This window comes from Coregonus lavaretus (assembly GCF_964263955.1).
Source record: "Coregonus lavaretus genome assembly, chromosome: 18".
Lineage (NCBI taxonomy): Eukaryota > Metazoa > Chordata > Actinopteri > Salmoniformes > Salmonidae > Coregonus > Coregonus lavaretus.
The window spans coordinates 15,963,053-15,990,629 of NC_140005.1; the positions used below are offsets into that span (position 1 = coordinate 15,963,053).

At 44.7% G+C, this 27,577-nt stretch overlaps 1 protein-coding gene across 1 annotated transcript in view; it reads right to left on the bottom strand.

The window, feature by feature from the left end:
• Positions 1 to 27,577, bottom strand: part of LOC311145329 (myelin transcription factor 1-like protein) — a gene marked incomplete at both ends in the record, with an annotated part of 111,476 nt that overhangs the window by 11,352 nt on the left and 72,547 nt on the right. The window contains 4 exons of the mRNA XM_084181560.1: positions 15,194 to 15,400; positions 20,364 to 20,629; positions 21,141 to 21,367; positions 22,202 to 22,312. Of these exons, the coding sequence (XP_084037686.1) occupies positions 15,194 to 15,400; positions 20,364 to 20,629; positions 21,141 to 21,367; positions 22,202 to 22,312 (811 nt within the window). The remainder of the gene's footprint in view (positions 1 to 15,193; positions 15,401 to 20,363; positions 20,630 to 21,140; positions 21,368 to 22,201; positions 22,313 to 27,577) is intronic.

The window sequence follows — 27,577 nt, forward strand, 5'->3', positions numbered from 1 at the left end:
ACCCCTAACCCTAACCCTTAACCCTAAACCTAACCCTAATTGTAACCATAACCCTAATTGTAACCCTAACCCTAATTGTAACCATAACCCTAAACCTAACCCCTAAGACTAAAATAGCCTTTGTCCCCTCGTTTTACTATCCTTATGAGGACTTCTAGTCTCCACAAGGATAGTAAAACCAAAAAAACACACACACCTACAAATACCAATTTAGAGCACAATCGGTTGGTGGCATAGTCACTGGCTTAGAGAGGAAGAATGCCTACTTCATAGACTAAAGTTATTACTCAGACCATCAGAGGGTGGATTATCAGCCTCTCACACACACACTGTCACACACACACATACATACACACAGAGAGAGAGAGAGAGCAACACAGAGAGAGAGAGAGAGAGAGAGAGACAGAGCGAGAGAGAGAAAGAGTCAGAGCTGCCCTGGCGTTCTCAGAGCTTAAGAAGCAGCTTTCTTTAAAACACAATGGCACTTTCTATCTCAATTTGTATGCAAATGAGTGGCCGGCTGGTGGCTGAGGATGCTCTGCTGTGCAGTCAATCTGGGCTGTGGAGAGACATAGTGCTCAGGAAGTACATTTACATTTACATAATTTAGCAGACGGTCTTATCTTAGTCACGTTATTCCTACCTATATGTACATAACTACCTCAATTACCTCGTACACCTGCACATCCACTCAGTACTGCTACCCCGTGTATATAGCCAAGTTATCGTTACTCATTATGTATTTATTCCTCGTGTTATAAAAAAAAAATCTGCATTGTTGGTAAGGGCCCATAAGTAAGCATTTTACTGTTAGTATACACCTGTTGTTTATGAAGCATGTGACAAATACAATTTGATTTGATTTGAATAATACAGTCTACCACCGCCTACCGCCATCACTGCACCAAGGGATCCTAGGAGCGCCTAAGCCAATTTGTTTGTGAGTTTTGCGAATCAACAAAAGAGTCTCTGAATGAGGAGACTGGAAATGCGGTTGTGTATTTAATGCAGGCTTTGAGGATTGATTTAGTAAATAACTTCTTATCACGACAGACTAGAAAAAACGTCAGGGCTATCTTGACTCTCTAGACAAGAAATCCTGGAGTCTTTACTTAGTGCTGCATATGTCTTGAAGCTATCTATTTGCATGACTATTTGCAGGATTGTATGAGGGAAACGTGATAGTAAGACTCTTTGTTGTGCTGAAGTAGGCTTCACTATGTTGTGCTCCTCAGTTTCCCTGTGCCTATTGCCTTCAGCACAATGGAATCAGAATTAGGGAGCTGGCTGAGCGTTCTAATGCAGTACTTAGCAGATACACTAGATGGCACTCTGGTGAAGTCCCAGATCGCTAGTGTCTGACTGCAGACTGGCTTTGTCTACGGTGCAGGCTGTCAGGCAGGGCAGGACTATTGATGTAAATCCTCTATTTTCCTGTGTGTACAGTAATGCCCCTAAAGACACAGGCAAATATATCCAGGAAGAATTGAAGAGCGCTGGGCAGGGTAATTTTGCTAGGTCCTCTACATCACAAAAATGGGCACACACACACACAGTCATGCAGACACGCAGGCACACTCACGTGCACACACACACACACGAGTGCGTCGTCTATAGTTTGGAAGGGGATCAACTCTTACAAGAGCACCAAGTATATTTTTTGATTCAAAGAGTAGCTGTTGGTATTGTCTTACTAGGGCAATTGAATTTAAGTGCTGTCTTTTCACTAGTAGCCTAGTTAGTCATTGCTGTTTGAACTGTCTGATTGCTCAGTACTTGTCGTTGTGGACTTTGATTAGTTTCAGGCTAGTTTCAGGCCTATATGTGTAACAGTCTTGCTAATTTGTGGGCGTGTTCAAATCAAATCAAATCAAATTTTATTGGTCACATGCGCCGAATACAACAGGTGCAGACATTACAGTGAAATGCTTACTTACAGCCCTTAACCAACAGTGCATTTATTTTTAACAAAAAATGTAAAAATAAAACAACAAAAAAAAAAGTGTTGAGAAAAAAAGAGCAGAAGTAAAATAAAATAACAGTAGGGAGGCTATATATACAGGGGGGTACCGGTGCAGAGTCAATGTGCGGGGGCACCGGCTAGTTGAGATAGTTGAAGTAATATGTACATGTGGGTAGAGTTAAAGTGACTATGCATAAATAATTAACAGAGTAGCAGCAGCGTAAAAAGGATGGGGTGGGGGGGCAGTGCAAATAGTCCGGGTAGCCATGATTAGCTGTTCAGGAGTCTTATGGCTTGGGGGTAGAAGCTGTTGAGAAGTCTTTTGGACCTAGACTTGGCACTCCGGTACCGCTTGCCGTGCGGTAGCAGGGAGAACAGTCTATGACTAGGGTGGCTGGAGTCTTTGACAATTTTGAGGGCCTTCCTCTGACACCGCCTGGTATAGAGGTCCTGGATGGCAGGAAGCTTGGCCCCAGTGATGTACTGGGCCGTACGCACTACCCTCTGTAGTGCCTTGCGGTCGGAGGCCAAGCAGTTGCCATACCAGGCGGTGATGCAACCAGTCAGGATGCTCTCGATGGTGCAGCTGTAGAATTTTTTGAGGATCTGAGGACCCATGCCAAATCTTTTCAGTCTCCTGAGGGGGAATAGGCTTTGTCGTGCCCTCTTCACGACTGTCTTGGTGTGTTTGGACCATGATAGTTCGTTGGTGATGTGGACACCAAGGAACTTGAAGCTCTCAACCTGTTCCACTACAGCCCCGTCGATGAGAATGGGGGCGTGCTCAGTCCTCTTTTTTTTCCTGTAGTCCACAATCATCTCCTTTGTCTTGGTCACGTTGAGGGAGAGGTTGTTGTCCTGGCACCACACGGCCAGGTCTCTGACCTCCTCCCTATAGGCTGTCTCATCGTTGTCGGTGATCAGGCCTACCACTGTTGTGTCGTCGGAAAACTTAATGATGGTGTTGGAGTCGTGCCTGGCCATGCAGTCATGGGTGAACAGAGAGTACAGGAGGGGACTGAGCACGCACCCCTGAGGGGCCCCCGTGTTGAGGATCAGTGTGGCAGATGTGTTGTTACCTACCCTTACCACCTGGGGGCGGCCCGTCAGGAAGTCCAGGATCCAGTTGCAGAGGGAGGTGTTTAGTCCCAGGATCCTTAGCTTAGTGATGAGCTTAGAGGGCACTATGGTGTTGAATGCTGAGCTGTAGTCAATGAATAGCATTCTCACGTAGGTGTTCCTCTTGTCCAGGTGGGAAAGGGCAGTGTGGAGTGCAATAGAGATTGCATCATCTGTGGATCTGTTGGGGCGGTATGCAAATTGGAGTGGGTGTAGGGTTTCTGGGATAATGCTGTTGATGTGAGCCAGGACCAGCCTTTCAAAGCACTTCATGGCTACAGACGTCAGTGCTACGGGTCGGTAGTCATTTAGGCAGGTTATCTTAGAGTCCTTGGGCACGGGGACTATGGTGGTCTGCTTGAAACATGTTGGTATTACAGACTCAGTCAGGGACATGTTGAAAATGTCAGTGAAGACACTTGCCAGTTGGTCAGCACATGCTCGGAGTACACGTCCTGATAATCCGTCTGGCCCTGCGGCCTTGTGAATGTTGACCTGCTTAAAAGTCTTACTCACATCGGCTACGGAGAGCGTGATCACATAGTCATCCGGAACAGCTGGTGCTCTCATGCATGCTTCAGTGTTGCTTGCCTCGAAGCGAGCATAGAAGTGGTTTAGCTCGTCTGGTAGGCTTGTGTCACTGGGCAGCTCGCAGCTGTGCTTCCCTTTGTAGTCTGTAATAGTTTTCAAGCCCTGCCACATCCGACGAGCGTCAGAGCCAGTGTAGTACGATTCAATCTTAGCCCTGTATTGACTCTTTGCCTGTTTGATGGTTCGTCGGAGGGCATAGCGGGATTTCTTATAAGCGTCCGGGTTATAGTCCCGTTCCTTGAAAGCGGAAGCTCTACCCTTTAGCTCAGTGCGGATGTTTCCTGTAATCCATGGCTTCTGGTTGGGGTATGTACGTACGGTCACTGTGGGGACGACATCATCGATGCACTTATTGATGAAGCTAGTGACTGATGTGGTGTACTCCTCAATGCTGTCTGAAGAATCCCGGAACATGTTCCAGTCTGTGCTAGCAAAACAGTCCTGTAGCTTAGCATCTGCATCATCTGTTTTCTCCACCTCTGCCAGGCAATCAGCAATCAGTGCTGGGAGGTGTGTATTTCACCTCTGCTAGGCATTTAGTGCTAGTATTTCAGTCTCCCCTGTGTTTTCAGCGGCAGCTGTAAGCAGCGGTTTTGTCACCAAAACGAAGGCTGTCGCCGAAACAAAGACGTTTTGCCGAGTTGTTCTGCAGAGTTATATGAGGAAGGAAAGAGAGGAAGGCTCCACACCACTCTCTCACTTGAGTATCTTACCTAGTTATTTTCTGATGATCTCATTTAGCTCTTTTGTAGCTTTGGCAAGTATGTGTGTGTTTCCCATCCAAGTTCGCTCCTCTCCCTGTAGGTTTTACAGATGCTCCCCACCCCGTGGCTGCGACCCTTCTAATTTAGTGTACCTTGCGCGCACAACCCATGTGGAATTCCTAGTCTCTGGCAGCATTTGGAACTGCCGATCTGCGGTCAATAACTCAGCCTGTTGCCCTTCAGTCCCTACACCTTCTGGCCCTGACAGAGACATGGATTTCCCCAGATGGTCATGTGCCACCGCAATCTTCGCTCTCACTCTCTCACGCTAATCTCTCCTCTTCTATCCTACCCTCTCTTCCTGCTAAATCCTTCTCCCTCCTGACTCTTCGACCCTATCCTTTAACTCTCACTGTCCCCTTTCTTTCCAGCCTGCCCGACCTTCCTCTCCTGCTTCGTGGTTGAGTGACTCACTGCGTGCTAACAGAACAGGGCTGCGGGCAGCTGAGCGGAAATGGAGGAAAACTAAACTTCCAGAGGACCTATCTTCCTTCCACTCCCTCCTCTTCTACTGTATCCACTTTTAAAGATGCTTTCTATCACTCTGACTTTTAAGCTTCCCAGCCTCCAGCCCTGGGAAACTCTTCTCCACTTTCTCCTCCCTCCTTAATCCTCCACCTCCTCCCTCCTCCCTCTCTGTGGATGACTTTGTCAACCACTTTGAAAAAAAGGTTGACGGCATCCTCTCCTCTTTCACTCAGCCTACTGAGTCCACTGGTCCCACTCACACAGAACTACCCCTACACCTTGACCATTCCTTACTTCCCTTATCAACTCATCCCTGACCAAGATGGCCAGAGTCGCTCCCCCCAAGAAACCAATACTCAACCCATCTGACTTCAAAAACTACAGACTGGAACCCTCTCAGGATTGGGCGTCTCGGGGCTCTGCACACTCCTGGATTGCATCCTACCTGGCAAGTCACTCCTACCAGGTGGCATGGAGAGGGTCTGTCTGCATCACGTGCTCTCAATACTGGTGTCCCCCAGGGCTCGGTTCTAGGCACTCTCCTCTTTTCTCTTTACACCAAATCACTCGGCTTTGTCATATCCCCCCCTTCTGACACCCACGTGGCGACACGCTTCGCTGCGTGCCTAAGAAGCATCTCAGCTTGGATGTTGGCCCACCACCTCAAGCTCAACCTTGACAAAACGGAACTGCTCTTCCTCCCGCCCGCTCCAAGACCTCTCCATCACGGTTGACAACTCCACGGTGTCCCCCTCACAGAGGGCAAATAACCATGATGAGACACTGGACAACACCCTGTTGTTCTCTGCAAACATCAAAGCAGTGACTCGCTTCTGCAAGTTCATGCTCTACAGAATCCGTAGACTACGACCTTTCCTCACACAGCACAGGTCCTAATCCAGGCACTTGTAATCTCTCATCTAAACTACTGCATTTTACTGTTGGCTGGGCTCCCCACTTCATTCCATCAAACCCCTGCAACTCATACAGAATGCCGCAGCACCCCAATGATGGAACATGCTCCCCCTAAAGTCAGGACAGCAGACCCCCTGCCCATCTTTGGAAAACGTCTGAAACCCTACCTCTTTGACGACATCTTAAATAACTCTCACAGTGCCCCCAACACTTTTTTTTCCAATAGCACTGATTTTGCTGATAAATACTTTGTTGAGGGAAAATGTACAGTACCAGTCAAAAGTTTGGACACACCTAATCATTCAAGGGTTTTTCTTTATTTTTTACTATTTTCTACATTGTAGATTAATAGTGAAGACATCAAAACGATGAAATAACACATAAGGAATCATGTAGTAACCAGTAGTGTAGTGTAGTAACCATGTAGTAAAAGTGTTAAACAAATCTAAATATATTTTATATTCTTCAAAGTAGACACCCTTTGCCTTGATGACAGCTTTGCACACTCTTGGCATTCTCTCACCCAGCTTCATGAGGAATGCTTTTCCAACAGTCTTGAAGGAGTTCCCACATATGCTGAGCACTTGTTGGCTGCTTTTCATTCACTCTGCAGTCCAACTCATCCCAAACCATCTCAATTGGGTTGAGGTCAGGTGATTGTGGAGGCCAGGTCATCTGATGCAGCACTCCATCACTCTCCTTCTTGGTCAAATAGCCCTTACACAGCCTGGAGGTGTGTTGGGTCATTGTCCTGTTGAAAAACAAATGATAGTCCCACTAATCGCAAACCAGATGGGATGGCGTATCGCTGCAGAATGCTGTGGTAGCCATGTTGGTGAAGTGTGCCTTGAATTCTAAATAAATCCCAGACAGTGTCACCAGCAAAGCACCCCCACACCATCACACCTCCTCCTCCATGCTTCACGGTGGCAACCACACATGCGGAGATCATCCGTTCACCTACTCTGCGTCTCACAAAGACATGGTGGTTAGAACCAAAAATCTGAAATTTGGACTCATCAGACCAAAGGACAGATTTCCACCGGTCTAATGTAAATTGCTCATGTTTCTTGGCCCAAGCAATTCTCTACTTCTTATTGGTGTCCTTTAGTAGTGTTTTTTTGCAGCAATTTGACCATGAAGGCCTGATTCACACAGTCTCCTCTGAACAGTTGATGTTGAGATGTGTCTGTTACTTGAACTCTGTGAAGCATTTACAGTGGGGAAAAAAAGTATTTAGTCAGCCAACAATTGTGCAAGTTCTCCCACTTAAAAAGATGAGAGAGGCCTGTAATTTTCATCATAGGTACACGTCAACTATGACAGACAAATTTAGAAAAAAGAATCCAGAAAATCACATTGTAGGATTTTTTATGAATTTATTTGCAAATTATGGTGGAAAATAAGTATTTGGTCACCTACAAACAAGCAAGATTTCTGGCTCTCACAGACCTGTAACTTCTTCTTTAAGAGGCTCCCCTGTCCTCCACTCGTTACCTGTATTAATGGCACCTGTTTGAACTTGTTATCAGTATAAAAGACACCTGTCCACAACCTCAAACAGTCACACTCCAAACTCCACTATGGCCAAGACCAAAGAGCTGTCAAAGGAACCAGAAACAAAATTGTAGACCTGCACCAGGCTGGGAAGACTGAATCTGCAATAGGTAAGCAGCTTGGTTTGAATAAATCAACTGTGGGAGCAATTATTATGAAATGGAAGACATACAAGACCACTGATAATCTCCCTCGATCTGGGGCTCCACGCAAGATCACACCCCGTGGGGTCAAACTGATCACAAGAACGGTGAGCAAAAATCCCAGAACCACACAGGGGGACCTAGTGAATGACCTGCAGAGAGCTGGGACCAAAGTAACAAAGCCTACCATCAGTAACACACTACGCCGCCGGGGACTTAAATCCTGCAGTGCCAGACGTGTCCCCCTGCTTAAGCCAGTACATGTCCAGGCCCGTCTGAAGTTTGCTAGAGTGCATTTGGATGATCCAGAAGAGGATTGGGAGAATGTCATATGGTCAGATGAAACCAAAATATAACTTTTTGGTAAAAACTCAACTTGTCGTGTTTGGAGGACAAAGAATGATGAGTTGCATCCAAAGAACACCATACCTACTGTGAAGCATGGGGGTGGAAACTTCATGCTTTGGGGCTGTTTTTCTGCAAAGGGACCAGGACGACTGATCCGTGTAAAGGAAAGAATGAATGGGGCCATGTATCGTGAGATTTTGAGTGAAAACCTCCTTCCATCAGCAAGGGCATTGAAGATGAAACGTGGCTGGGTCTTTCAGCATGACAATGATCCCAAACACACCGCCCGGGCAACCAAGGAGTGGCTTCGTAAGAAGCATTTCAAGGTCCTGGAGTGGCCTAGCCAGTCTCCAGATCTCAACCCCATAGAACATCTTTGGAGGGAGTTGAAAGTCCGTGTTGCCCAGCGACAGCCCCAAAACATCACTGCTCTAGAGGAGATCTGCATGGAGGAATGGGCCAAAATACCAGCAACGGTGTGTGAAAACCTTGTGAAGACTTACAGAAAACGTTTGACCTGTATCATTGCCAACAAAGGGTATATAACAAAGTATTGAGTAACTTTTGTTATTGACCAAATTCTTATTTTCCACCATAATTTGCAAATAAATTCATTACAAATCCTACAATGTGATTTTCTGGATTTTTTTTCCTCAAATTGTCTGTCATAGTTGACGTGTACCTATGATGAAAATGACAGGCCTCTCTCATCTTTTTAAGTGGGAGAACTTGCACAATTGGTGGCTGACTAAATACTTTTTTTCCCCACTGTATTTGGGCTGCAATCTGAGGTACAGTTAACTCTAATGAACTTATCCTCTGCAGCAGAGGTAACTCTGGCTCTTCCTTTCCTGTGGCGGTTCTCATGAGAGCCAGTTTCATCATAGCACTTGATAGTTTTTGCGACTGCACTTGAAGAAACGTTCAAAGTTCTTGAAATGTTCCGTATTGACTGACCTTCATGTCTTAAAGTCATGATGGACTGTTGTTTCTCTTTGCTTATTTGAGCTGTTCTTGCCATAATATGGACTTGGTCTTTTACCAAATAGGGCTATCTTCTGTATACCCCCCTACCTTGTCACAACACAACTGATTGGCTCAAGCGCATTAAGAAGGAAAGAAATTCCACAAATTAACTTGTAACAAGGCACACCTATTAATTGAAATGCATTCCAGGTGACTACCTCCATGAAGCTAGTTGAGAGAATGCCAAGAGTGTGCAAAGCTGTCATCAAGGCAAAGGGTGGCTACTTTGAAGAATCTCAAATATAAAATATATTTTCATTTGTTTAACATTATTTTGGTTACTACATGATTCCATATGTGTTATTTCATAGTTGTGATGTCTTCACTATTATTCTACAATGTAGAATAAAAGTAAAAATAAAGAAAACCCTTGAATGTGTAGGTGTGTCCAAACTTTTGACTGGTACTGTACATGATACCATTGTGATGTGTTGTTGTCTAACCTCTGGATAAGAGCGTCTGCTGAATTACTAAAATGTAAAAATGTCACGACTTCCGCCGAGGCTGCCTCCCCTCCTTGTTCGGGCAGGCTTCGGCATTCGTCGTCAACGGCTTACTAGCCACTGCCGCTCCATATATCATCATTCCATTTGTCTTGTCTTGTCAATTACACACACCTGGTTCTTATCCCCTCATTAGTCCGTGTATAAGTGTTCCCTCTGCCCCCCTTGTCCTTGTGGGTGATTGTTATTTGTGAGAGTAGTGTAGCTCGGTGGAGCTACTCTCCCTTTGTATTGCCGGGGTAGATATTTCCCCTGTGCCTGTATATTTTGTTGGAGTATCCCGTACCGTGTATTGCCAGGGTAGATAGTTTCCCCTCTGCCTGTTTCCGTGTGTCGCTATCCAGCGCATTTGTGTACGACGGAATAAACTCTGTATTCGGTGATTTACCCTCCTGCGTCTGACTCCTTCTATCACACTCATCACAAAAAATGTAGTTGAATATTGGAATGTATTTGGAAATACACAAAGTATTGTCATGTATTTTAAAATACTCAAATACAATGACTCAAATACACTCCCGTGCATTTAATTATTTTTATTTCACCTTTATTTAACCAGGTAAGCCAGTTGAGAACAAGTTCTCATTTATAACTGCGACCTGGCCAAGATAAAGCAAAGCAGTGTGATTAAAAACAACAACAACACAGAGTTACATATGGAATAAACAAAAACGTACAGTCATTAACACAATAGAAAATATAAAATATATATACAGTGTGTGCAAATGTAGTAAGTTATGGAGGTAAGGCAATAAATAGGCCATAGTGCAAAATAATTACAATTTAGTATTAACACTGGAGTGATAGATGTGCAGAAGATGATGTGCAAATAGAGATACTGGGGTGCAAATGAGCAAAATAAATATCAATGTAAATAACAATATGGGGATGAGGTAGTTGGGTGGGCTAATTACAGATGGGCTGTGTACAGGTACAGTGATCAGTAAGCTGCTCTGACAACTGATGCTTAAAGTTAATGAGGGAGATAAGTGTCTCCAGCTTCAGAGATTTTTGTAGTTCGTTCCAGTCATTTGCAGCAGAGAACTGGAAGGAATGGCGGCCAAAGGAGGTGTTGGCTTTGGGGATGACCAGTGAGATATACCTGCTGGAGCGCATACTATGAGTGGGTGTTGCTATGGTGACCAATGAGCTAAGATGAGGCGGGGATTTGCCTAGAAGTGATTTATAGATGACCTGGAGCCAGTGGGTTTGGCGAAGAATATGTAGTGAGGGCCAGCCAACGAGAGCGTACAGGTCACAATGGTGGGTAGTATATGGGGCTTTGGTGACAAAACGAATGGCACTGTGATAGACTACATCCAATTTGCTGAGTTGAGTGTTGGAAGCTATTTTGTAAATGACATCGCTGAAGTCAAGGATCGGTAGGATAGTCCGTTCTACGAGGGCATGTTTAGCAGCATGAGTGAAGGAGGATTTGTTGCGAAACAGGAAGCTGATTCTAGATATAACTTTGGATTGGAGATGCTTAATGTGAGTCTGGAAGGAGAGTTTACAGTCTAACCAGACACCTAGGTATTTGTAGTTGTCCACATATTCTAAGTCAGACCCGCCGAGAGTAGTGATTCTAGTCGGGCGGGCGGGTGCAAGCAGCGTTCATTGAAGAGCATGCATTTAGTTTTACTAGCGTTTAAGAGCAGTTGGAGGCCACAGAAGGAGTGTTGTATGGCATTGAAGCTCATTTGGAGGTTTGTTAACACAGTGTCCAATGAAGGGCCAGATTTATACAAAATGGTGTCATCTGCGTAGAGGTGGATCTGAGAGTCACCAGCAGCAAGAGCGACATCCTTGAAATACACAGAGAATAGAGTCAGCCCGAGAATTGAACCCTGTGGCACCCCCATAGAGACTGCCAGAGGTCCAGACAACAGGCCCTCCTATTTGACACATTGAACTCTATCTGAAAAGTAGTTGGTGAACCGGGCGAGACAGTCAGTTGAGAAACCAAGGCTATTTAGTCTGCCAATAGGAATGCTGTGATTGACAGAGTCAAAGCCTTGGCCAGGTCGATGAAGACGGCTGCACAGGATCAATCGCGGTTATTATATCGTTTAGGACATTGAGCGTGGCTGAGGTGCACCCATGACCAGCTCGGAAACCTGATTGCATAGCAGAGAAGGTACGGTGTGATCCGAAGTGGTCGGTGATCTGTTTGTTAACTTGGCCTTCAAATACTTTCGAAAGGCAGGGTAGGATGGATATAGGTCTGTAACAGTTTGGATCTAGAGTGTCACCCCCTTTGAAGAGGGGGATGACCGCGGCTGCTTTCCAATCTCTGGGGATCTCAGACGATACGAAAGAGAATTTGAACAGGCTAGTAATAGGGGTTGCGACAATTTCGGCGGCTAATTTTAGAAAGAAAGGGTCCAGATTGTCTAGCCCAGCTAATTTGTAGGGGTCCAGATTTTGCAGCTCTTTCAGGACATCAGCTATCTGAATTTGGGTGAAGGAGAAGCGAGGGGGGTATGGGCAAGTTGCAGCGGAGGGTGCAGAGCTGGTGGCCGGAGTAGGGGTAGCCAGGTCGAAAGCATGGCCAGCCGTAGCAAAATGCTTATTGAAATTCTCAATTATTGTAGATTTATCGGTGGTGACAGTGTTTCCTAGCCTCAGTGCAGTGGGTAGCTGGGAGGAGGTGCTTTTATTCTCCATGGACTTTACAGTGTCCCAAAACTTTTTGGAGTTAGTGCTACAGGATGCAAATTTCTGTTTGAAAAAGCTAGCCTTTGCTTTCCTAACTGATTGTGTATATTGGTTCCTGACTTCCCTGAAAAGTTGCATATCGCAGGGGCTGTTCCATGCTAATGTAGTACGCCACAGTATGTTTTTGTTCTGGTCAAGGGCAGTCAAGTCTGGGGTGAACCAGGGGCTATATCTGTTCTTAGTTCTGTATTTTTTGAATGGGGCATGCTTATTTAAAATGGAGAGGAAAGCACTTTTAAAGAACATCCAGGCATCCTCTACTGACGGAATGAGGTCAATGTCCATCCAGGATACCCGAGCCAGGTCAATTAGAAAGGCCTGCTCGCTGAAGTGTTTTAGGGAATGTTTGACAGTGATGAGGGGTGGTCGTTTGACCGCGGACCCATTACGGATGCAGGCAATGAGGCAGTGATCGCTGAGATCCTGGTTGAAGACAGCGGAGGTGTATTTAGATGGTAAATTTGTCAGGATGATATCTATGAGGGTGCCCATGTTTACGGATTTAGGGTTGTACCTGGTAGGTTCCTTGATAATTTGTGTGAGATTGAGGGCATCTAGTTTAGATTGTAGGACGGCCTGGGTGTTAAGCATATCCCAGTTTAGGTCACCAAGCAGTACAAACTCTGAGGATAGATGGGGGGCAAGCAATTCACATATAGTGTCCAGGGCACAACTGGGGGCTGAGGGGGGGCTGTAGCAAGCGGCAACAGTGAGAGACTTATTTCTGGAAAGGTGGATTTTAAGAAGTAGAAGCTCAAACTGTTTGGGCACAGACCTGGATAGTATGATAGAGCTCTGCAGGCTATCTCTACAGTAGATTGCAACTCCGCCCCCTTTGGCAGTTCTATCTAGACGGAAAATGTTGTAGTTCGGGATGGACATTTCTGAATTTTTGGTGGCCTTCCTAAGCCAGGATTCAGACACTGCTAGAACATCAGGGTTGGCAGAGTGTGCTAACGCAGTGAATAACTCAAACCTGGGGAGGAGGCTTCTGATGTTAACATGCAAGAACCCAAGGCTTTTACGGTTACAGAAGTCAACAAATGATAGCGCCTGGGGAGTAGGAGTGATACTGGGGGCTACAGGGCCTGGGTTAACCTTTACATCACCAGAGGAACAGAGGAGGAATATAATAAGTATACGGCTAAAGGCTTTAAGAACTGGTCTTCTAGTGCGTTGGGTACAGAGAATAAACGGGGCAGATTTCCGGGCGTTGTAGAATAGATTCAGGGCATTATGTACAGACAAGGATATGGAAGGATATGAGTACAGTGGAGGTACACCTAAGCATTGGGTAACGATGAAAGAGATAGCATCACTGGAGGTACCGATTGAGCCGGTCTCCGCGTGTATGGGGAGTGGGACAAAGAAGCTATCTGAGGCAGGTTGAGCGGGACATGGGAGAGAGGCATAACGCAATCACAGGTGTTATTCGAGAGGGCTAAGACAACAACTGGTAATGGCGACGAAAGTTTGGGCTGATGCTAAACAGATAAACAGGATGGGGTACTGTGTAAAGGAACAGTCCAGCGGGCATCAGATGTGTAGCTGAGTGATCATAAGGTCCAGTGAACAGCAATAGGTAAGTCCTGGAGCAGTTTGTAGGCTGCTACAGCACAGGCGAGCAGGAGGCACGGCTGTTGATTGCTCGTGCTAGCGGGCTGGTGCTAGCAGATGGATCTTCGTGGTCGTCGCAACGGGAAGCCTGTTGAAACCACATCAGACGATTACGTCGGCAGACCAGTCGTGATGGATCGGCGAGGCTCCGTGTCGACACTAGGAGGTCCCGTCCGGTTGACAGAGAGGTGGAGAGCCGGGAGATGGGCCTGGCTCGAGGCTAGCTCAAGGCTAACTGGTGCTAGCTTTGGGACAAGTGCTGATTAGCCAACATTAACATCCATTCGGTTGCAGCTAGCTAGTTGTGATGATCTGGTGTTAAGGTCCAGTGATTCAGTGATTCCGGCAGAAAATCCTAAATGCTCTGGGTCGATAGCACGCTGTGCAGACTGGCCGATAATTGTCCAGGCTAGAGCTGGCTGGTAGGTAGTGCAGGCCATGGACAGTGGTGAAGACCGCTAACGGTGGCTAATAGCAATAGCTAATAGCAAGTAGCTAGTTAGCTGGCTAGTTTCAGCCGTGGGTTTTTGATAAAAGGTATGAAAAAATAATAGAAGCCGTTCCACATTGGGTGAGGCGGGTTGCAGGAATGTATATTTAGTTAAGGATGGAAAGTGAGATAGAGAAATATATACGAAGAAAGACACACAAAAAAACAAAAAAACTGGCTATTTACACAAGGACACAACATAATACACGACCGCACTGCTATGCCATCTTGGATTATTTAACCCAGATATTTGAAAATAAGATTTGAAATAAGTATTTGAAAATACTTTCAAATACTTACAATAGAAGTTGATTTAGGCCACATTATTTGAGAATACTCAAATTCACAAAAAATAACCCAGCTCTGTCACACAGTCTTTTGATGAGAAGAGCTATGTAGATTCCACCCCAATGCACAAGATATTTATTTGCATAATTCCCAATAGCAGAGACACACAGTGTGCAGAGAGCATGATCCAAAATTAACCCAGACACCTCTGTCTGCTGTACGGTGATGCTGATGGAAATTTAACATGCAAATAATTCATTGTTTTCCTGGAGAACTCCTAATATTACTTTCCAATCATTCAGCATATGCCTGAGATCTAGGCTGATGTTAAAAATAACCTCAACATGAAATTGGAGTCTTATACACAAAGGAATCAACAGAAAGTCCTTGGAGACAGATGGCTTGGGTTGAACAGATGTGAAAAACAGTAGGTACTGTATTGAATGCCAAATGAATGGGTGTTACTGATATGCAGAGTAGGGGGGAGTTTGACTTCTGTATGAAGGCCTATGTGAAATGTAAAATGTTTGGATTTATGCAGTTTGTTTGCATGGATGATATTTGAATGCTGAGGTACTGTGAAGCTAATGCTATGGAAAGTCATTAAAGGCAGGATAACCTCATCCGACAATAGGAGTTACAGGTTAGAGTAGTGATCATCATCATCATCCTCATTCTAGTACCTCTTTGCTGTCCTCGTCGATGCATTTGATCTTGGTGTAATCGACCGGCAGGTCCCAGCAGTCATCCCCCATGCCGTAGCGCATCAGGGCCTGGCGCTGGGGAGACATGGGCTCCAGGGGGGTGAGCACTGCACCCATTCCATCCCCCAAACGCTGCTTAATACTCAGGTCTAATGTCCCGTTCTCATCTACCTCTAGGTCCGGGTTCTGGAAGAAGAGATAGAAGATAGACAGGGAAAGAGGGTGGGAGGGAAGAAGGGAGGGAAAGTAGTAATGATTGACAGAACAAAGGAGAGAGAGGGGAGAAGGAAGGAAAAACAACACTCAACTCAAAAAACGATTATATATATATGTGATTACATAACTCTCCTAATATTTCCCAACAGGAGGAAAAGGGCATGGTGACTAGTGGGAGAGACATAGTCATCAGTAGTAAAGGCATGGTGACTGGTGGAAGAGACATGGTCATCAGTAGTAAAGGCATGGTGACTGGTGGGAGAGACATGGTCATCAGTGGTAAAGGCATAGTGACTAGTGGGAGAGACATGGTCATCAGTAGTAAAGGCATGGTGACTGGTGGGAGAGACATGGTCATCAGTAGTAAAGGCATGGTGACTGGTGGGAGAGACATGGTCATCAGTGGTAAAGGCATGGTAACTAGTGGGAGAGACATGGTCATCAGTGGTAAAGGCATGGTGACTAGTGGGAGAGACATGGTCATAAGTGGTAAAGGCATAGTGACTAGTGGGAGAGACATGGTCATCAGTGGTAAAGGCATGGTAACTAGTGGGAGAGACATGGTCATCAGTGGTAAAGGCATGGTGACTGGTGGGAGAGACATGGTCATCAGTGGTAAAGGCATGGTGACTGGTGGGAGAGACATGGTCATCAGTGGTAAAGGCATGGTGACTGGTGGGAGAGACATGGTCATCAGTGGTAAAGGCATGGTGACTGGTGGGAGAGACATGGTCATCAGTGGTAAAGGCATGGTGACTAGTGGGAGAGACATGGTCATCAGTGGTAAAGGCATAGTGACTAGTGGGAGAGACATGGTCATCAGTAGTAAAGGCATGGTAACTAGTGGGAGAGACATGGTCATCAGTAGTAAAGGCATAGTGACTGGTGGGAGAGACATGGTCATCAGTGGTAAAGGGCAAGTGCACAGTGAGCAAATGTAGTGATCCTGCACTAATCTATATACCCCTCTCTCTCTCTGTCTCTCCATCTCTCTCCATCTCTCCCTCCCTCGGAGCGACTGTAACCTCCACAGCCAGAGGGAGCATATTGGGGCCTGGCTGGTTTGAGTGTGATGTGAGTGGACGGGGACAGAGAGAGGGCTGTGGGGTGAGAGGTTGGTGGGAGGGCAATGCTGGGCAGCTGTAGGGGGACTGCTGCTAGTCAACCAAAAACACAAGAAATACACCAGAACAAACAGGGACACAGGCAGGCTTGAATAATCACCCAAAATACTCTCCCTCCCGCTCATCCTTCCTTTTCTACACAACTGAATATCCATGTACTGCATCTGGTGCAAATGTGCCCAGTAGAATCCTTCCCTTGAGGGTAGTGTTTATAGAGAGGTGAGGAGGGGAGGGGTAATGTCTATTCGTCACCTTTCCCTTGCCCTCATTAATACCCTTTACTCCGACCCCCTCCCCTCCTCTCCCGCTCTCCTAACCTCCAGTTTTAACAGTGATTCCATTCGACACTACCCCTAGGCTGGATTCTCTGTGTGTTCCAGTGGAGAAAAACCCCGACCCGCTTATCTGTGATGCACATAAACCTATATCGGCTTCTAGGCTCAGAGGCTGGGGTTCTGGGGTGTGCTTCCGGAGCCATCTTTGGAAGGACCATAGCGTTAAAATGAGTAAAATGCACATAGTACTAGCTAACTCTTTATCACTCTCCGGCCAATATGGCAACAATACAGAATCAGCCTTTGTAGACAAATGATAGACATAGATAAGATCATCTGAGATAAACTGATATATAACTACTAAGATATATATAACTACTAAGATATATAATAAACTGATATATAGCCACTGAGATACATAATAAACTGATATTTAGCTTCTGAGATATATAATAAACTGATATATAGCTACTGAGATATATAATAAACTGATAAACAAGACCACTGGTACAGTGGGGGAAAAAAGTATTTAGTCAGCCACCAATTGTGCAAGTTCTCCCACTTAAAAAGATGAGAGAGGCCTGTAATTTTCATCATAGGTACACGTCAACTATGACAGACAAATTGAGATTTTTTTTCTCCAGAAAATCACATTGTAGGATTTTTAATGAATTTATTTGCAAATTATGGTGGAAAATAAGTATTTGGTCACCTACAAACAAGCAAGATTTCTGGCTCTCACAGACCTGTAACTTCTTCTTTAAGAGGCTCCTCTGTCCTCCACTCGTTACCTGTATTAATGGCACCTGTTTGAACTTGTTATCAGTATAAAAGACACATGTCCACAACCTCAAACAGTCACACTCCAAACCAAAGAGCTGTCAAAGGACACCAGAAACAAAATTGTAGACCTGCACCAGGCTGGGAAGACTGAATCTGCAATAGGTAAGCAGCTTGGTTTGAAGAAATCAACTGTGGGAGCAATTATTAGGAAATGGAAGACATACAAGACCACTGATAATCTCCCTCGATCTGGGGCTCCACGCAAGATCTCACCCCGTGGGGTCAAAATGATCACAAGAACGGTGAGCAAAAATCCCAGAACCACACGGGGGGACCTAGTGAATGACCTGCAGAGAGCTGGGACCAAAGTAACAAAACCTACCATCAGTAACACACTACGCCGCTAGGGACTCAAATCCTGCAGTGCCAGACGTGTCCCCCTGCTTAAGCCAGTACATGTCCAGGCCCGTCTGAAGTTTGCTAGAGTGCATTTGGATGATCCAGAAGAGGATTGGGAGAATGTCATATGGTCAGATGAAACCAAAATATAACTTTTTGGTAAAAACTCAACTCGTCGTGTTTGGAGGACAAAGAATGCTGAGTTGCATCCAAAGAACACCATACCTACTGTGAAGCATGGGGGTGGAAACATCATGCTTTGAGGCTGTTTTTCTGCAAAGGGACCAGGACGACTGATCCGTGTAAAGGAAAGAATGAATGGGGCCATGTATCGTGAGATTTTGAGTGAAAACCTCCTTCCATCAGCAAGGGCATTGAAGATGAAACGTGGCTGGGTCTTTCAGCATGACAATGATCCCAAACACACTGCCCGGGCAACGAAGGAGTGGCTTCGTAAGAAGCATTTCAAGGTCCTGGAGTGGCCTAGCCAGTCTCCAGATCTCAACCCCATAGAAAATCTTTGGAGGGAGTTGAAAGTCCGTGTTTCCCAGCGACAGCCCCAAAACATCACTGCTCTAGAGGAGATCTGCATGGAGGAATGGGCCAAAATGCCAGCAACAGTGTGTGAAAACCTTGTGAAGACTTACAGAAAACGTTTGACCTGTGTCATTGCCAACAAAGGGTATATAACAAAGTATTGAGAAACTTTTGTTATTGACCAAATACTTATTTTCCACCATAATTTGCAAATAAATTCATTACAAATCCTACAATGTGATTTTCTGGATTTTTTTTTCTCATTTTGTCTGTCATAGTTGACGTGTACCTATGATGAAAATTACAGGCCTCTCTCATCTTTTTAAGTGGGAGAACTTGCACAATTGGTGGCTGACTAAATACTTTTTTTCCCCACTGTATGTAATAAACGTGAGAGCTAATTTTCATATGTGAGGGATATAAAGCCAGCCATCTCCATGTCCCTGTCCCTGTCCCAGTTTGTCCCAACACTGGCGGTCACTCAGTGATATATAACCGGCTCAGTGATATGTAACCGGCTCAGCTGTCATAGCCGTGGAGCCAAAGGGATGGGGCTCTGGCTATCTATATTTGTGTGCATGTGTGTCTACGTATAAGGGACTTGTCTGGTGTGTATGACAGTACTAATGTGACTGCCCCATGATGTCTAATTAGTAGTAGATTGGGAGAGGAGGAAGCCCCTTTAGAGATCTTCCCACCATTTCCTCACGGACCACTGCATCTTCATCTGACTCCTAGGTAGCCCCTGACCCCTGTTGCCATGGCTATGCTGGGAGGAAGTGGGCGAGAGAGAGTGGGAGGGGTCAGTAGCTGCTTCCCCACATTACTTCCACCTGCCTCCTCCAGATCCTAAAATAAAACCAGGTATTCTCCCTCAGTATTCATGAATATTCCTCAGTCTCCCTCACTTTCACTCAGAGAGATAGGAGTGGATGTAGATAGGGGAAAGATTAACAATGTGAGAAAAGCAATGACATAACTGGAGATGTTCAGATGAAAGAAGGTTGAGTCTCCCTGATGTTTTCTGTCTCCATCTCTGCCTAGGATCCTCCTGTCTGTCTGTCTCACCTACGGAGCAGAGATGGACAGAGAGGAAGAGAGAAAGGAAGTCCTAATTGCCAAAGGCTCTTCTACCAGCTAAGTGCGCTCCTCTCTACTTCACATTTAAGATGTACCTCTACTCCCCTACTTTCTCTTCTGTTTTCCTTTCATTGCCTCTCCTCTATACCTCCTCTCAACACTTTCCCCTCCTCTATTCTCGGCTCTCATCTTCCCTCTCCTCTCCTAAAATATTTTTCTCCCCTCCTCTGTCTTCTCCAGACCTCTCCTCTCCAGCCCCAGACAGACCATGCTGCCAACATTAGCGCCAGGCTAGCGTTAGCACTCTGCTGTGTTTTCTCTCTCTCCTATTTACCGGCTCAGTGTCTCCGTGCTGATAATGCAGGAATACCAACGCCTTATTGCCTCCTGATGACATATTGGGCTCACAGCGCGTCGACGGCGATCCGTCCCATCCCGCCGTGCCTCCTAACTACCCTATCTGATCCCTGGAAGGGAAATAAAAAGCTGTCCCGCTGAGCGCCGTGCCAGAGACACAGCCGTGGATATCTCTTTAACAGATCGCCAGCGTTCATGGCTAAAGAGACCATATCATCCTCACTCATCACTGCTCACATTACCTGGCAGGACAGAGGAAGCTTGGAGGGAAATGCCACTAGCAGTGGCATGGGACTGTGGTTGTAGGATATCATTCAAAGGTTTAACCAATACTATGATAGACTGGTAATATATATAAGTAGTTAATAAGCAACCTACCTGAGTACAGAGATCCTGGGGTTTTCCTCCCAGGCAGTGGGGCATCTCTCTGCAGCGCGTGGACAGGTTGAGGATGGCCGTGGCGGCCATGTGGGCAGCCTCCATGTCGTGTGTGTAGTCAAAGCTGCTCTTACTGCAGGTGGAGCTGGCGCTGCTGCCTCCCCCTCCGCCCCCTCCTCCACAGCTCAGGCTGCTATTGCTGCTGCTGGGGGCGTAGGTGCTAGTCGTGCTGCTCGCTGAGCTGGAGTTCTTACAGTAGCGCTTGGCTGAAGGACATACACAGGGGTAGGGATAGTTATCCACCAGTAGAAACACATCCACTGCATGGAAATGCTCTTATAGTAGCTTGGCTAAGGGAGATGCATTCATTTCAACTATATATTTGGAAACAAGGGACAAAACTACAATGAATCTGTGGAGAAAAATACCTTCTAAATACAGACAATTCATATACCATGCTGTTAGAAGAAAAAAGGTGATTTCTAGAACCTAAAAGGGTTATTCGGCTGTCCCCATAGGAGAACCCTTTGAAGAACCCTTTTTGGTTCCAGGTAGAATCATTTTGGTTACAGGTAGAACCTGTTCCACATAGGGTTCTACATGGAACACAAAAGGGTTCTACCTGGATCCAAAAAGGGTTCCCCTATGGGGACAGCTGAATACATTTGGAACCCTTTTGTCATCCTTCTACCCACAAAATTATTCAAATTGAAAACCTGGAACAACAATAAAGCAGGACAACAGAGTAAAGGGAAGAGACAACACGTCAGGCTGTACCATCATATCCTTTAGGGGAAGTGTCCCTGCCTTGGAGTTTGGGTGCGATGGCCCGTTTGCCGTAGACATTGTTGGTGTGGCTGCTGTCAGTGAAGCTGCTGTAGTCAAAGCTGGTCTTAGAGTACTTCTCCAGCTCCTTGGCCAGGTTGGAGCGCGGCGTGCTGGTGGACACGTTGTTCTTGTAGCCGTACTGAGGGATCTCCAGCTGTTTCACAAAGCACATAGGCCTGGAAAATAAACCACGAGGGGGCGTAGGTTGGACAGAGCAGAGGCACCAAACATCACGCAGGGGAGGTGGGAAGGGAGGAGGGGGGGAGGGAAATGGCAAGGCGACAGTCAACTAAAACCTCAGAGGATCCTTGCATTGAGCTTTGAGTTAATCTAAGCTACATGTCTATGCTGTCTTTTATTGCAACACTACAATGTCTCCTAAAATGTCTTACCCAAACAGAACTCACAATTAAAGCCATGCATTTTCTCTGATATTCATTCATTCATTTTCTAATTTTCTAATCTAAAAACGATCAGAGCTTGAATAAGTAATGCAGTCTAATTTGATAGAAATGTTATATCTACCATTGCTTATTACTTTTTTAATTGTTATCTTATCAGGCATTTCAAAGAAACATTTGCTGAAATGATTCTGCTCTCTAAAATCCAATAAAGGCTTTCACTTCATCAACAAGAACATTAATGTAGAGCTTCTCCAAACTATAACTGTCTGAGATATCAAAAAATAAAGAAATCAAACAGACATAGAGAACCATTTAAATCTATAATACAGTAATTAAGAAAACCTTCCAACACTAACTAATGAAAGCAGAGCCATAGTAAGGTAGGTAAGGGTGTAAGGTAGAGCTCTAGAATGGGGTCTATTCCATTTCAATTCAGCCAGTTCTGAAAGAGTACAATCATTTGAAATGAAATTGAACTCAACCCTGGTAGAGCATTTGAGGTCCAATTCATATATTCAGGCCTTTCGACTGTGCCTATACTGTCTCTCCCAGTGAGGTGTTCCCCATGTATGCTGAGTGTAGTGTGGTGATCAGTCAGAACAGTACCTGAGCACGCGGTCAGAACCCTGGTTAGACTTGGAGGAGCCGTCACAACCGATGCTCTTGTCCTGGGCTTTCTGCAGCTTCTCTGCTGCAGCGATGGGACACCCTGACAGACTGGAGGGACAGGGGGGGATGAGTAAGACAACCAGGAATGGAAGGGAGACTGGTCATATCTTATTTTTTATTTTTTAACCAGGAAAAGCCCATTGAGACACAGAAGCCCCGTTTATACTTGGTTCTAACATGCGTCCTTTTCCTGATCTTGTCCACATTTTGATTGTACCCATATTTTTACATGATTAAAAGACTCTTTGTGAACTGATTTTGATCAGATCTTATAAATGTAAACGGGCAAGATCAGGATAAGATCAGGAAAGGTCAGGATGAAGGACACATGTAAGCGGCAGGTATAAACAGGGCTAGAGTCTCTTTTGCATATAATGGTCCCATTCAATGCATCCCTGGCCACCTGTCTGTCGCTCAGGTTGTCTGTCTGCCTGATTATCCACCTGTTTGCCTGCCTGCCTTTCAATAAGATAAGTCTTTGGTTAATTTCCAATATCATTAATTTTCATCAAACATTTTAAATAACAACACAGTTGGTTATAATAACAGCTTGCTTATTTCTGGTTGAGTGGCTTCAGGGAATTCTGAGATTAAACCACATGCAGACACAATCCCCTCCCTGCAACCCAATATATATAGCTCTGGAAAAAATTAAGAGACCACTGCAAAAATATAAGTTTCTCTGGTTTTACTATTTATAGGTATGTGTTTGGGTGAAATTAAATTTTTTGTTTTATTCTATAAACTACTGACAACATTTCTCCCAAATTCCAAATAAAAATATTGTCATTTAGAGCATTTATTTGCAGAAAATGACAACTGGTCAAAATAACAAAAAAGATGCAGTGTTGTCAGACCTCGAATAATTCAAAGAAAATAAGTTCATGTTCATTTTTAAACAACACAATACTAATGTTTTAACTTAGGAAGAGTTCAGAAATCAATATTTGGTTTGAATAACCCTGATTTTCAATCACAGCTTTCATGCGTCTTGACTTTATGCCACTCCTGGCGCAAAAATTCAAGCAGCTCGGCTTTGTTTGATGGCTTGTGACCATCCATCTTCCTCTTGATCACATTCCAGAAGTTTTCAATGGGGTTCAGGTCTGGAGATTGGGCTGGCCATGACAGGGTCTTGATTTGGTGGTCCTCCATCCACACCTTGATTGACCTGGCTGTGTGGCATGGCGTATTGTCCTGCTGGAAAAACCAATCCTCAGAGTTGGGGAACAATGTCAGAGCAAAAGGAAGCAAGCTTTCTTCCAGGACAACCTTGTACGTGGCTTGATTCATGCGTCCTTCACAAAGACAAATCTGCCCGATTCCAGCCTTGCTGAAGCACCCCCAGATCATCACCGATCCTCCACCAAATTTCACAGTGGGTGCGAGACACTGTGGCTTGTAGGCCTCTCCAGGTCTAACCATTAGACAACCAGGTGTTGGGCAAAGCTGAAAATTGGACTCATCAGAGAAGATTACCTTACTCCAGTCCTCTACGTTCCAATCCTTATGGTCTTTTGCAAACCTCAGCCTGGCTCTTCTTTGCTTATCATTGATGAAGGGCTTTTTTCTAGCTTTGCACGACTTCAGCCCTGCCCCTAGGAGCCTGTTTCAAACCGTCCTCACCGTGCACTTCACCCCAGCTGCCGTTTGCCATTCTTTTTGTAGGTCACTTGATGTCATCCTACGGTTGTTGAGTGACATTCGAATTAGTTGGCGGTCATCCCGGTCAGTAGAGAGTCCTTTTCGCCCTCTACCGGTCTGCAGCTGTGTTGTCCCCAATGTCTGCTGCTTGACCTTGTTCTTATGAACCGCCGTCTTTTACATTTTAAGGATGGAAGCAACCTGACGCTCACTGTATCCCTCTGCCAGTAAAGCCATAACTGAACCCTTCTTTTCCTCACTCAAAACTTTCCTTTTCAACTCTTTTGGCATGGTCAATAGTTATTTCTTGATTAATATTACTTTTGAGGTACTATTAGCACTGTTTTTACCATCCAGCTGGTCCTATTGCAAGAGGATAGTATATATACTGTATATACATATATACACACACACACACACACACACACACACACACACAAACCAATCAACCTCCCAATACACACACACCAACATCCCAAGGTTAAAAAGGCCCTTTGTTGTTATTTATAATTTCCCAAGTTCTTCTTTATAAATGTCATCAAGTGTAAAGTGAGTTGAAGTCCCAGTAGATAAGTTCTTTAGATCATGGCCCTCAGCCAGTGCAGGTGGAGTGAGCGCTATTTTCTTGAGGTGTGAGTATAGGTTAGCAGTTGTGTGTGTTAGTGTGCATGACTGTGCACATTCTCAGACAGTCAGTGTGTGTATGTCTGTGTGTATGTACTGTGTGTCTATTTGTGTGAGAATGTGTGTATGCCTGTCTTAGTGTCAGTTTGTGAGTGACACTGTGCTCAGCAGGAGAGAGCTCCAGTCTTCCCAGGTCAGTAGCCTTCCTTCCCTCCTGCCAGAGGTGGTAGAGAGGTGATAATGGCTGCTTCTACACCCTAACATCTGCTGTGGGTGACTCCCTTCTTCTCTCCTGCTCTCCTAGCCTCAAAGCCCCCACCACCCCCCCTTATTGGCATGGGAAACATATGTTTACATTGCCAAAGCAAGTGAAATAGATAATAAACAAAAGTGAAATAAACAATAAAACATTTCAAGTGTCATATTATGTCTATATACAGAGTTGTAATGAAGTGCAAATAGTTAAAGTACAAAAGGGAAAATAAATAAACATAAATATAGGTTGTATTTACAATGGTGTTTGTGCTTCATTGGTTGCCCTTTTCTTGTGGCAACAGGTCACAAATCTTGTTGCTGTGATGGCACACTGTGGTATTTCACCCAATAGATATGGGAGTTTATCAAAATTGGATTTGTTTTCGAATTCTTTGTGGGTCTGTGTAATCTGAGGGAAATATGTGTCTCTAATATGGTCATACCTTTGGCAGGAAGTTAGGAAGTGCAGCTCAGTTTCCACCTCATTTTGTGGGCAGTGTGCACATAGCCTGTCTTCTCTTGAGAGCCTGGTCTGCCTTCGGCGGCCTTTCTCAATAGCAAGGCTATGCTCACTGAGTCTGTACATAGTCAAAGATTTCCTTAATTTAGGGTCAGTCACAGTTGTCAGGTATTGCTCTGTTTTTTTGTAAATTCTTTCCAATGTGTCAAGTAATTATCTTTTTTTTTTCTCATGATTTGGTTGGGTCTAATTGTGTTGCTGTCCTGGGCCTCTGTGGGGTCTGTTTGTGTTTGTAAAAAGAGCCCCAGGACCAGCTTGCTTAGTGGGCTCTTCTCCAGGTTCATTTTTCTGTAGGTGATGGCTTTGTTATGGAAGGTTTGGGAATCACTTCCTTTTAGGTGGTTGTAGAATTTAACGGCTCTTTTCTCACAACCATAAAGGGAAATGGGTTCTATAACTGATTCAAGTATTTTTAGCGAGATCCTAATTGGGATGTCAAATGTTATGTTCCTTTTGATGGCATAGAAGGCCCTTCATGCCTCTCAGATCGTTCACAGCTTTGTGGAAGTTACCTGTGGCGCTGATGTTTAGGCCGAGGTATGTATCGTTTTTTGTGTGCTCTAGGGCAACGGTGTGTAGATGGAATTTGTATTCGTGGTCCTGGCAACTGGACCTTTTTTTGAACACCATTATTTTTGTCTTACTGAGATTTACTGTCAGGGCCCAGGTCTGACAGAATCTGTGCAGAGATCTAGCTGCTGCTGTAGGCCCTCCTTGGTTGGGGACAGAAGCACCAGATCATCAGCAAACAGTAAACATTTGACTTCAGATTCTAGTAGGGTGAGGCCAGGTGCTGCAGACTGTTCTAGTGCCCTCGCCAATTTGTTGATATATATATGTTGAAGAGAGTGGGGCTTAAGCTGCATCCCTGTCTCACCCCCCGGCCCTGTGGAAAGAAATGTGTGTTTTCTGCCAATTTTAACCGTACACTTGTTGTTTGTGTACATGGATCTTATAATGTCGTATGTTTTCCCCCCAACACCACTTTCCATCAATTTCTATAGCAGGCCCTCATGCCAAATTGAGTTGAAAGCTTTTTTGAAATCAACAAAGCATGAGAAGACTTTGCCTTTGTTTTGTTTTATTTGTTTGTAAATTAGGGTGTGCAGGGTGAATATGTGGTCTGTCGTATGGTAATTTGGTAAAAAGCCAATTTGACATTTACTCAGTACATTGTTTTCGCTGAGGAAATGTATGAGTCTGCTGTTAATGATAATGCAGAGGATTTTCCCAAGGTTGCGGTTGACGCAATCCCATGGTAGTTATTGGGGTCAAATTTGTCTCCACTTTTGTGGATTGTGGTGATCAGTCCTTGGTTCCAAATATTAGGGAATATGCCAGAGGTGAGGATGATGTTAAAGAGTTTAAGTATAGCTAATTGGAATTTGTGGTCTGTATATTTTATCATTTTATTTAGGATACCATCAACACCACAGGCCTTTTTGGGTTGGAGGGTTTGTATTTTGTCCTGTAGTTCATTCAATGTAATTGGATAATTCAGTGGGTTGTGGTAGTCTTTAATAGTTGATTCTACGATTTTGCATTTGATCATGTATATGTTTTTTCTGTTTGTTCTTTGTTATAGGGCCAAAAAGATTGGAGAAGTGGTTTATCCATACATCTCCATTTTGGATAGATAACTATTTGTGTTGTTGTTTGTTTAGAGTTTTCCAATTTTCCCAGAAGTGGTTAGATTCTATGGATTCTTCAATTATATTGAGCTGATTTCTGACATGCTGTTCCTTCTTTTTCCGTAGTGTATTTCTGTATTGTTTTAGTGATTCACCATAGTAAAGGCTCAGGTTTCCTGGGTCTCTATGTTTTTGGTTGGATAGGTTTCTCAATTTCTTTCTTAGGTTTTTGCATTCTTCATCAAACCATTTGTCATTGTTGTTAATTTTCTTAGGTTGTCTGCTTGAAATGTTTAGATTTGATAGGGAAGCTGAGAGGTCAAATATACTGTTTAGTTTTTCTACTGCCAAGTTTACACCTTCACTATTACACCTCTCTCTCACTACCATCTCTCAGTCTTTGTCTGTCTGACAGGAGAGGGGAGCACACTGCTATTTCAGTTCCACCCTCAACACCCACACCCATAAACACAGCTTCTCTCCCGGAAACCTTGACCCATGATTCTTTCATCTGAGGTGTGGATTACAGCATTTCATGTGTGACTCCAGATTTAGGATCAAATGAGCAACCACAAAGTTGGGTACAGTTGTAGTGGTAACTGAGATTTCCAAAGCCAACTACTTTTGTAAACCCCTTTT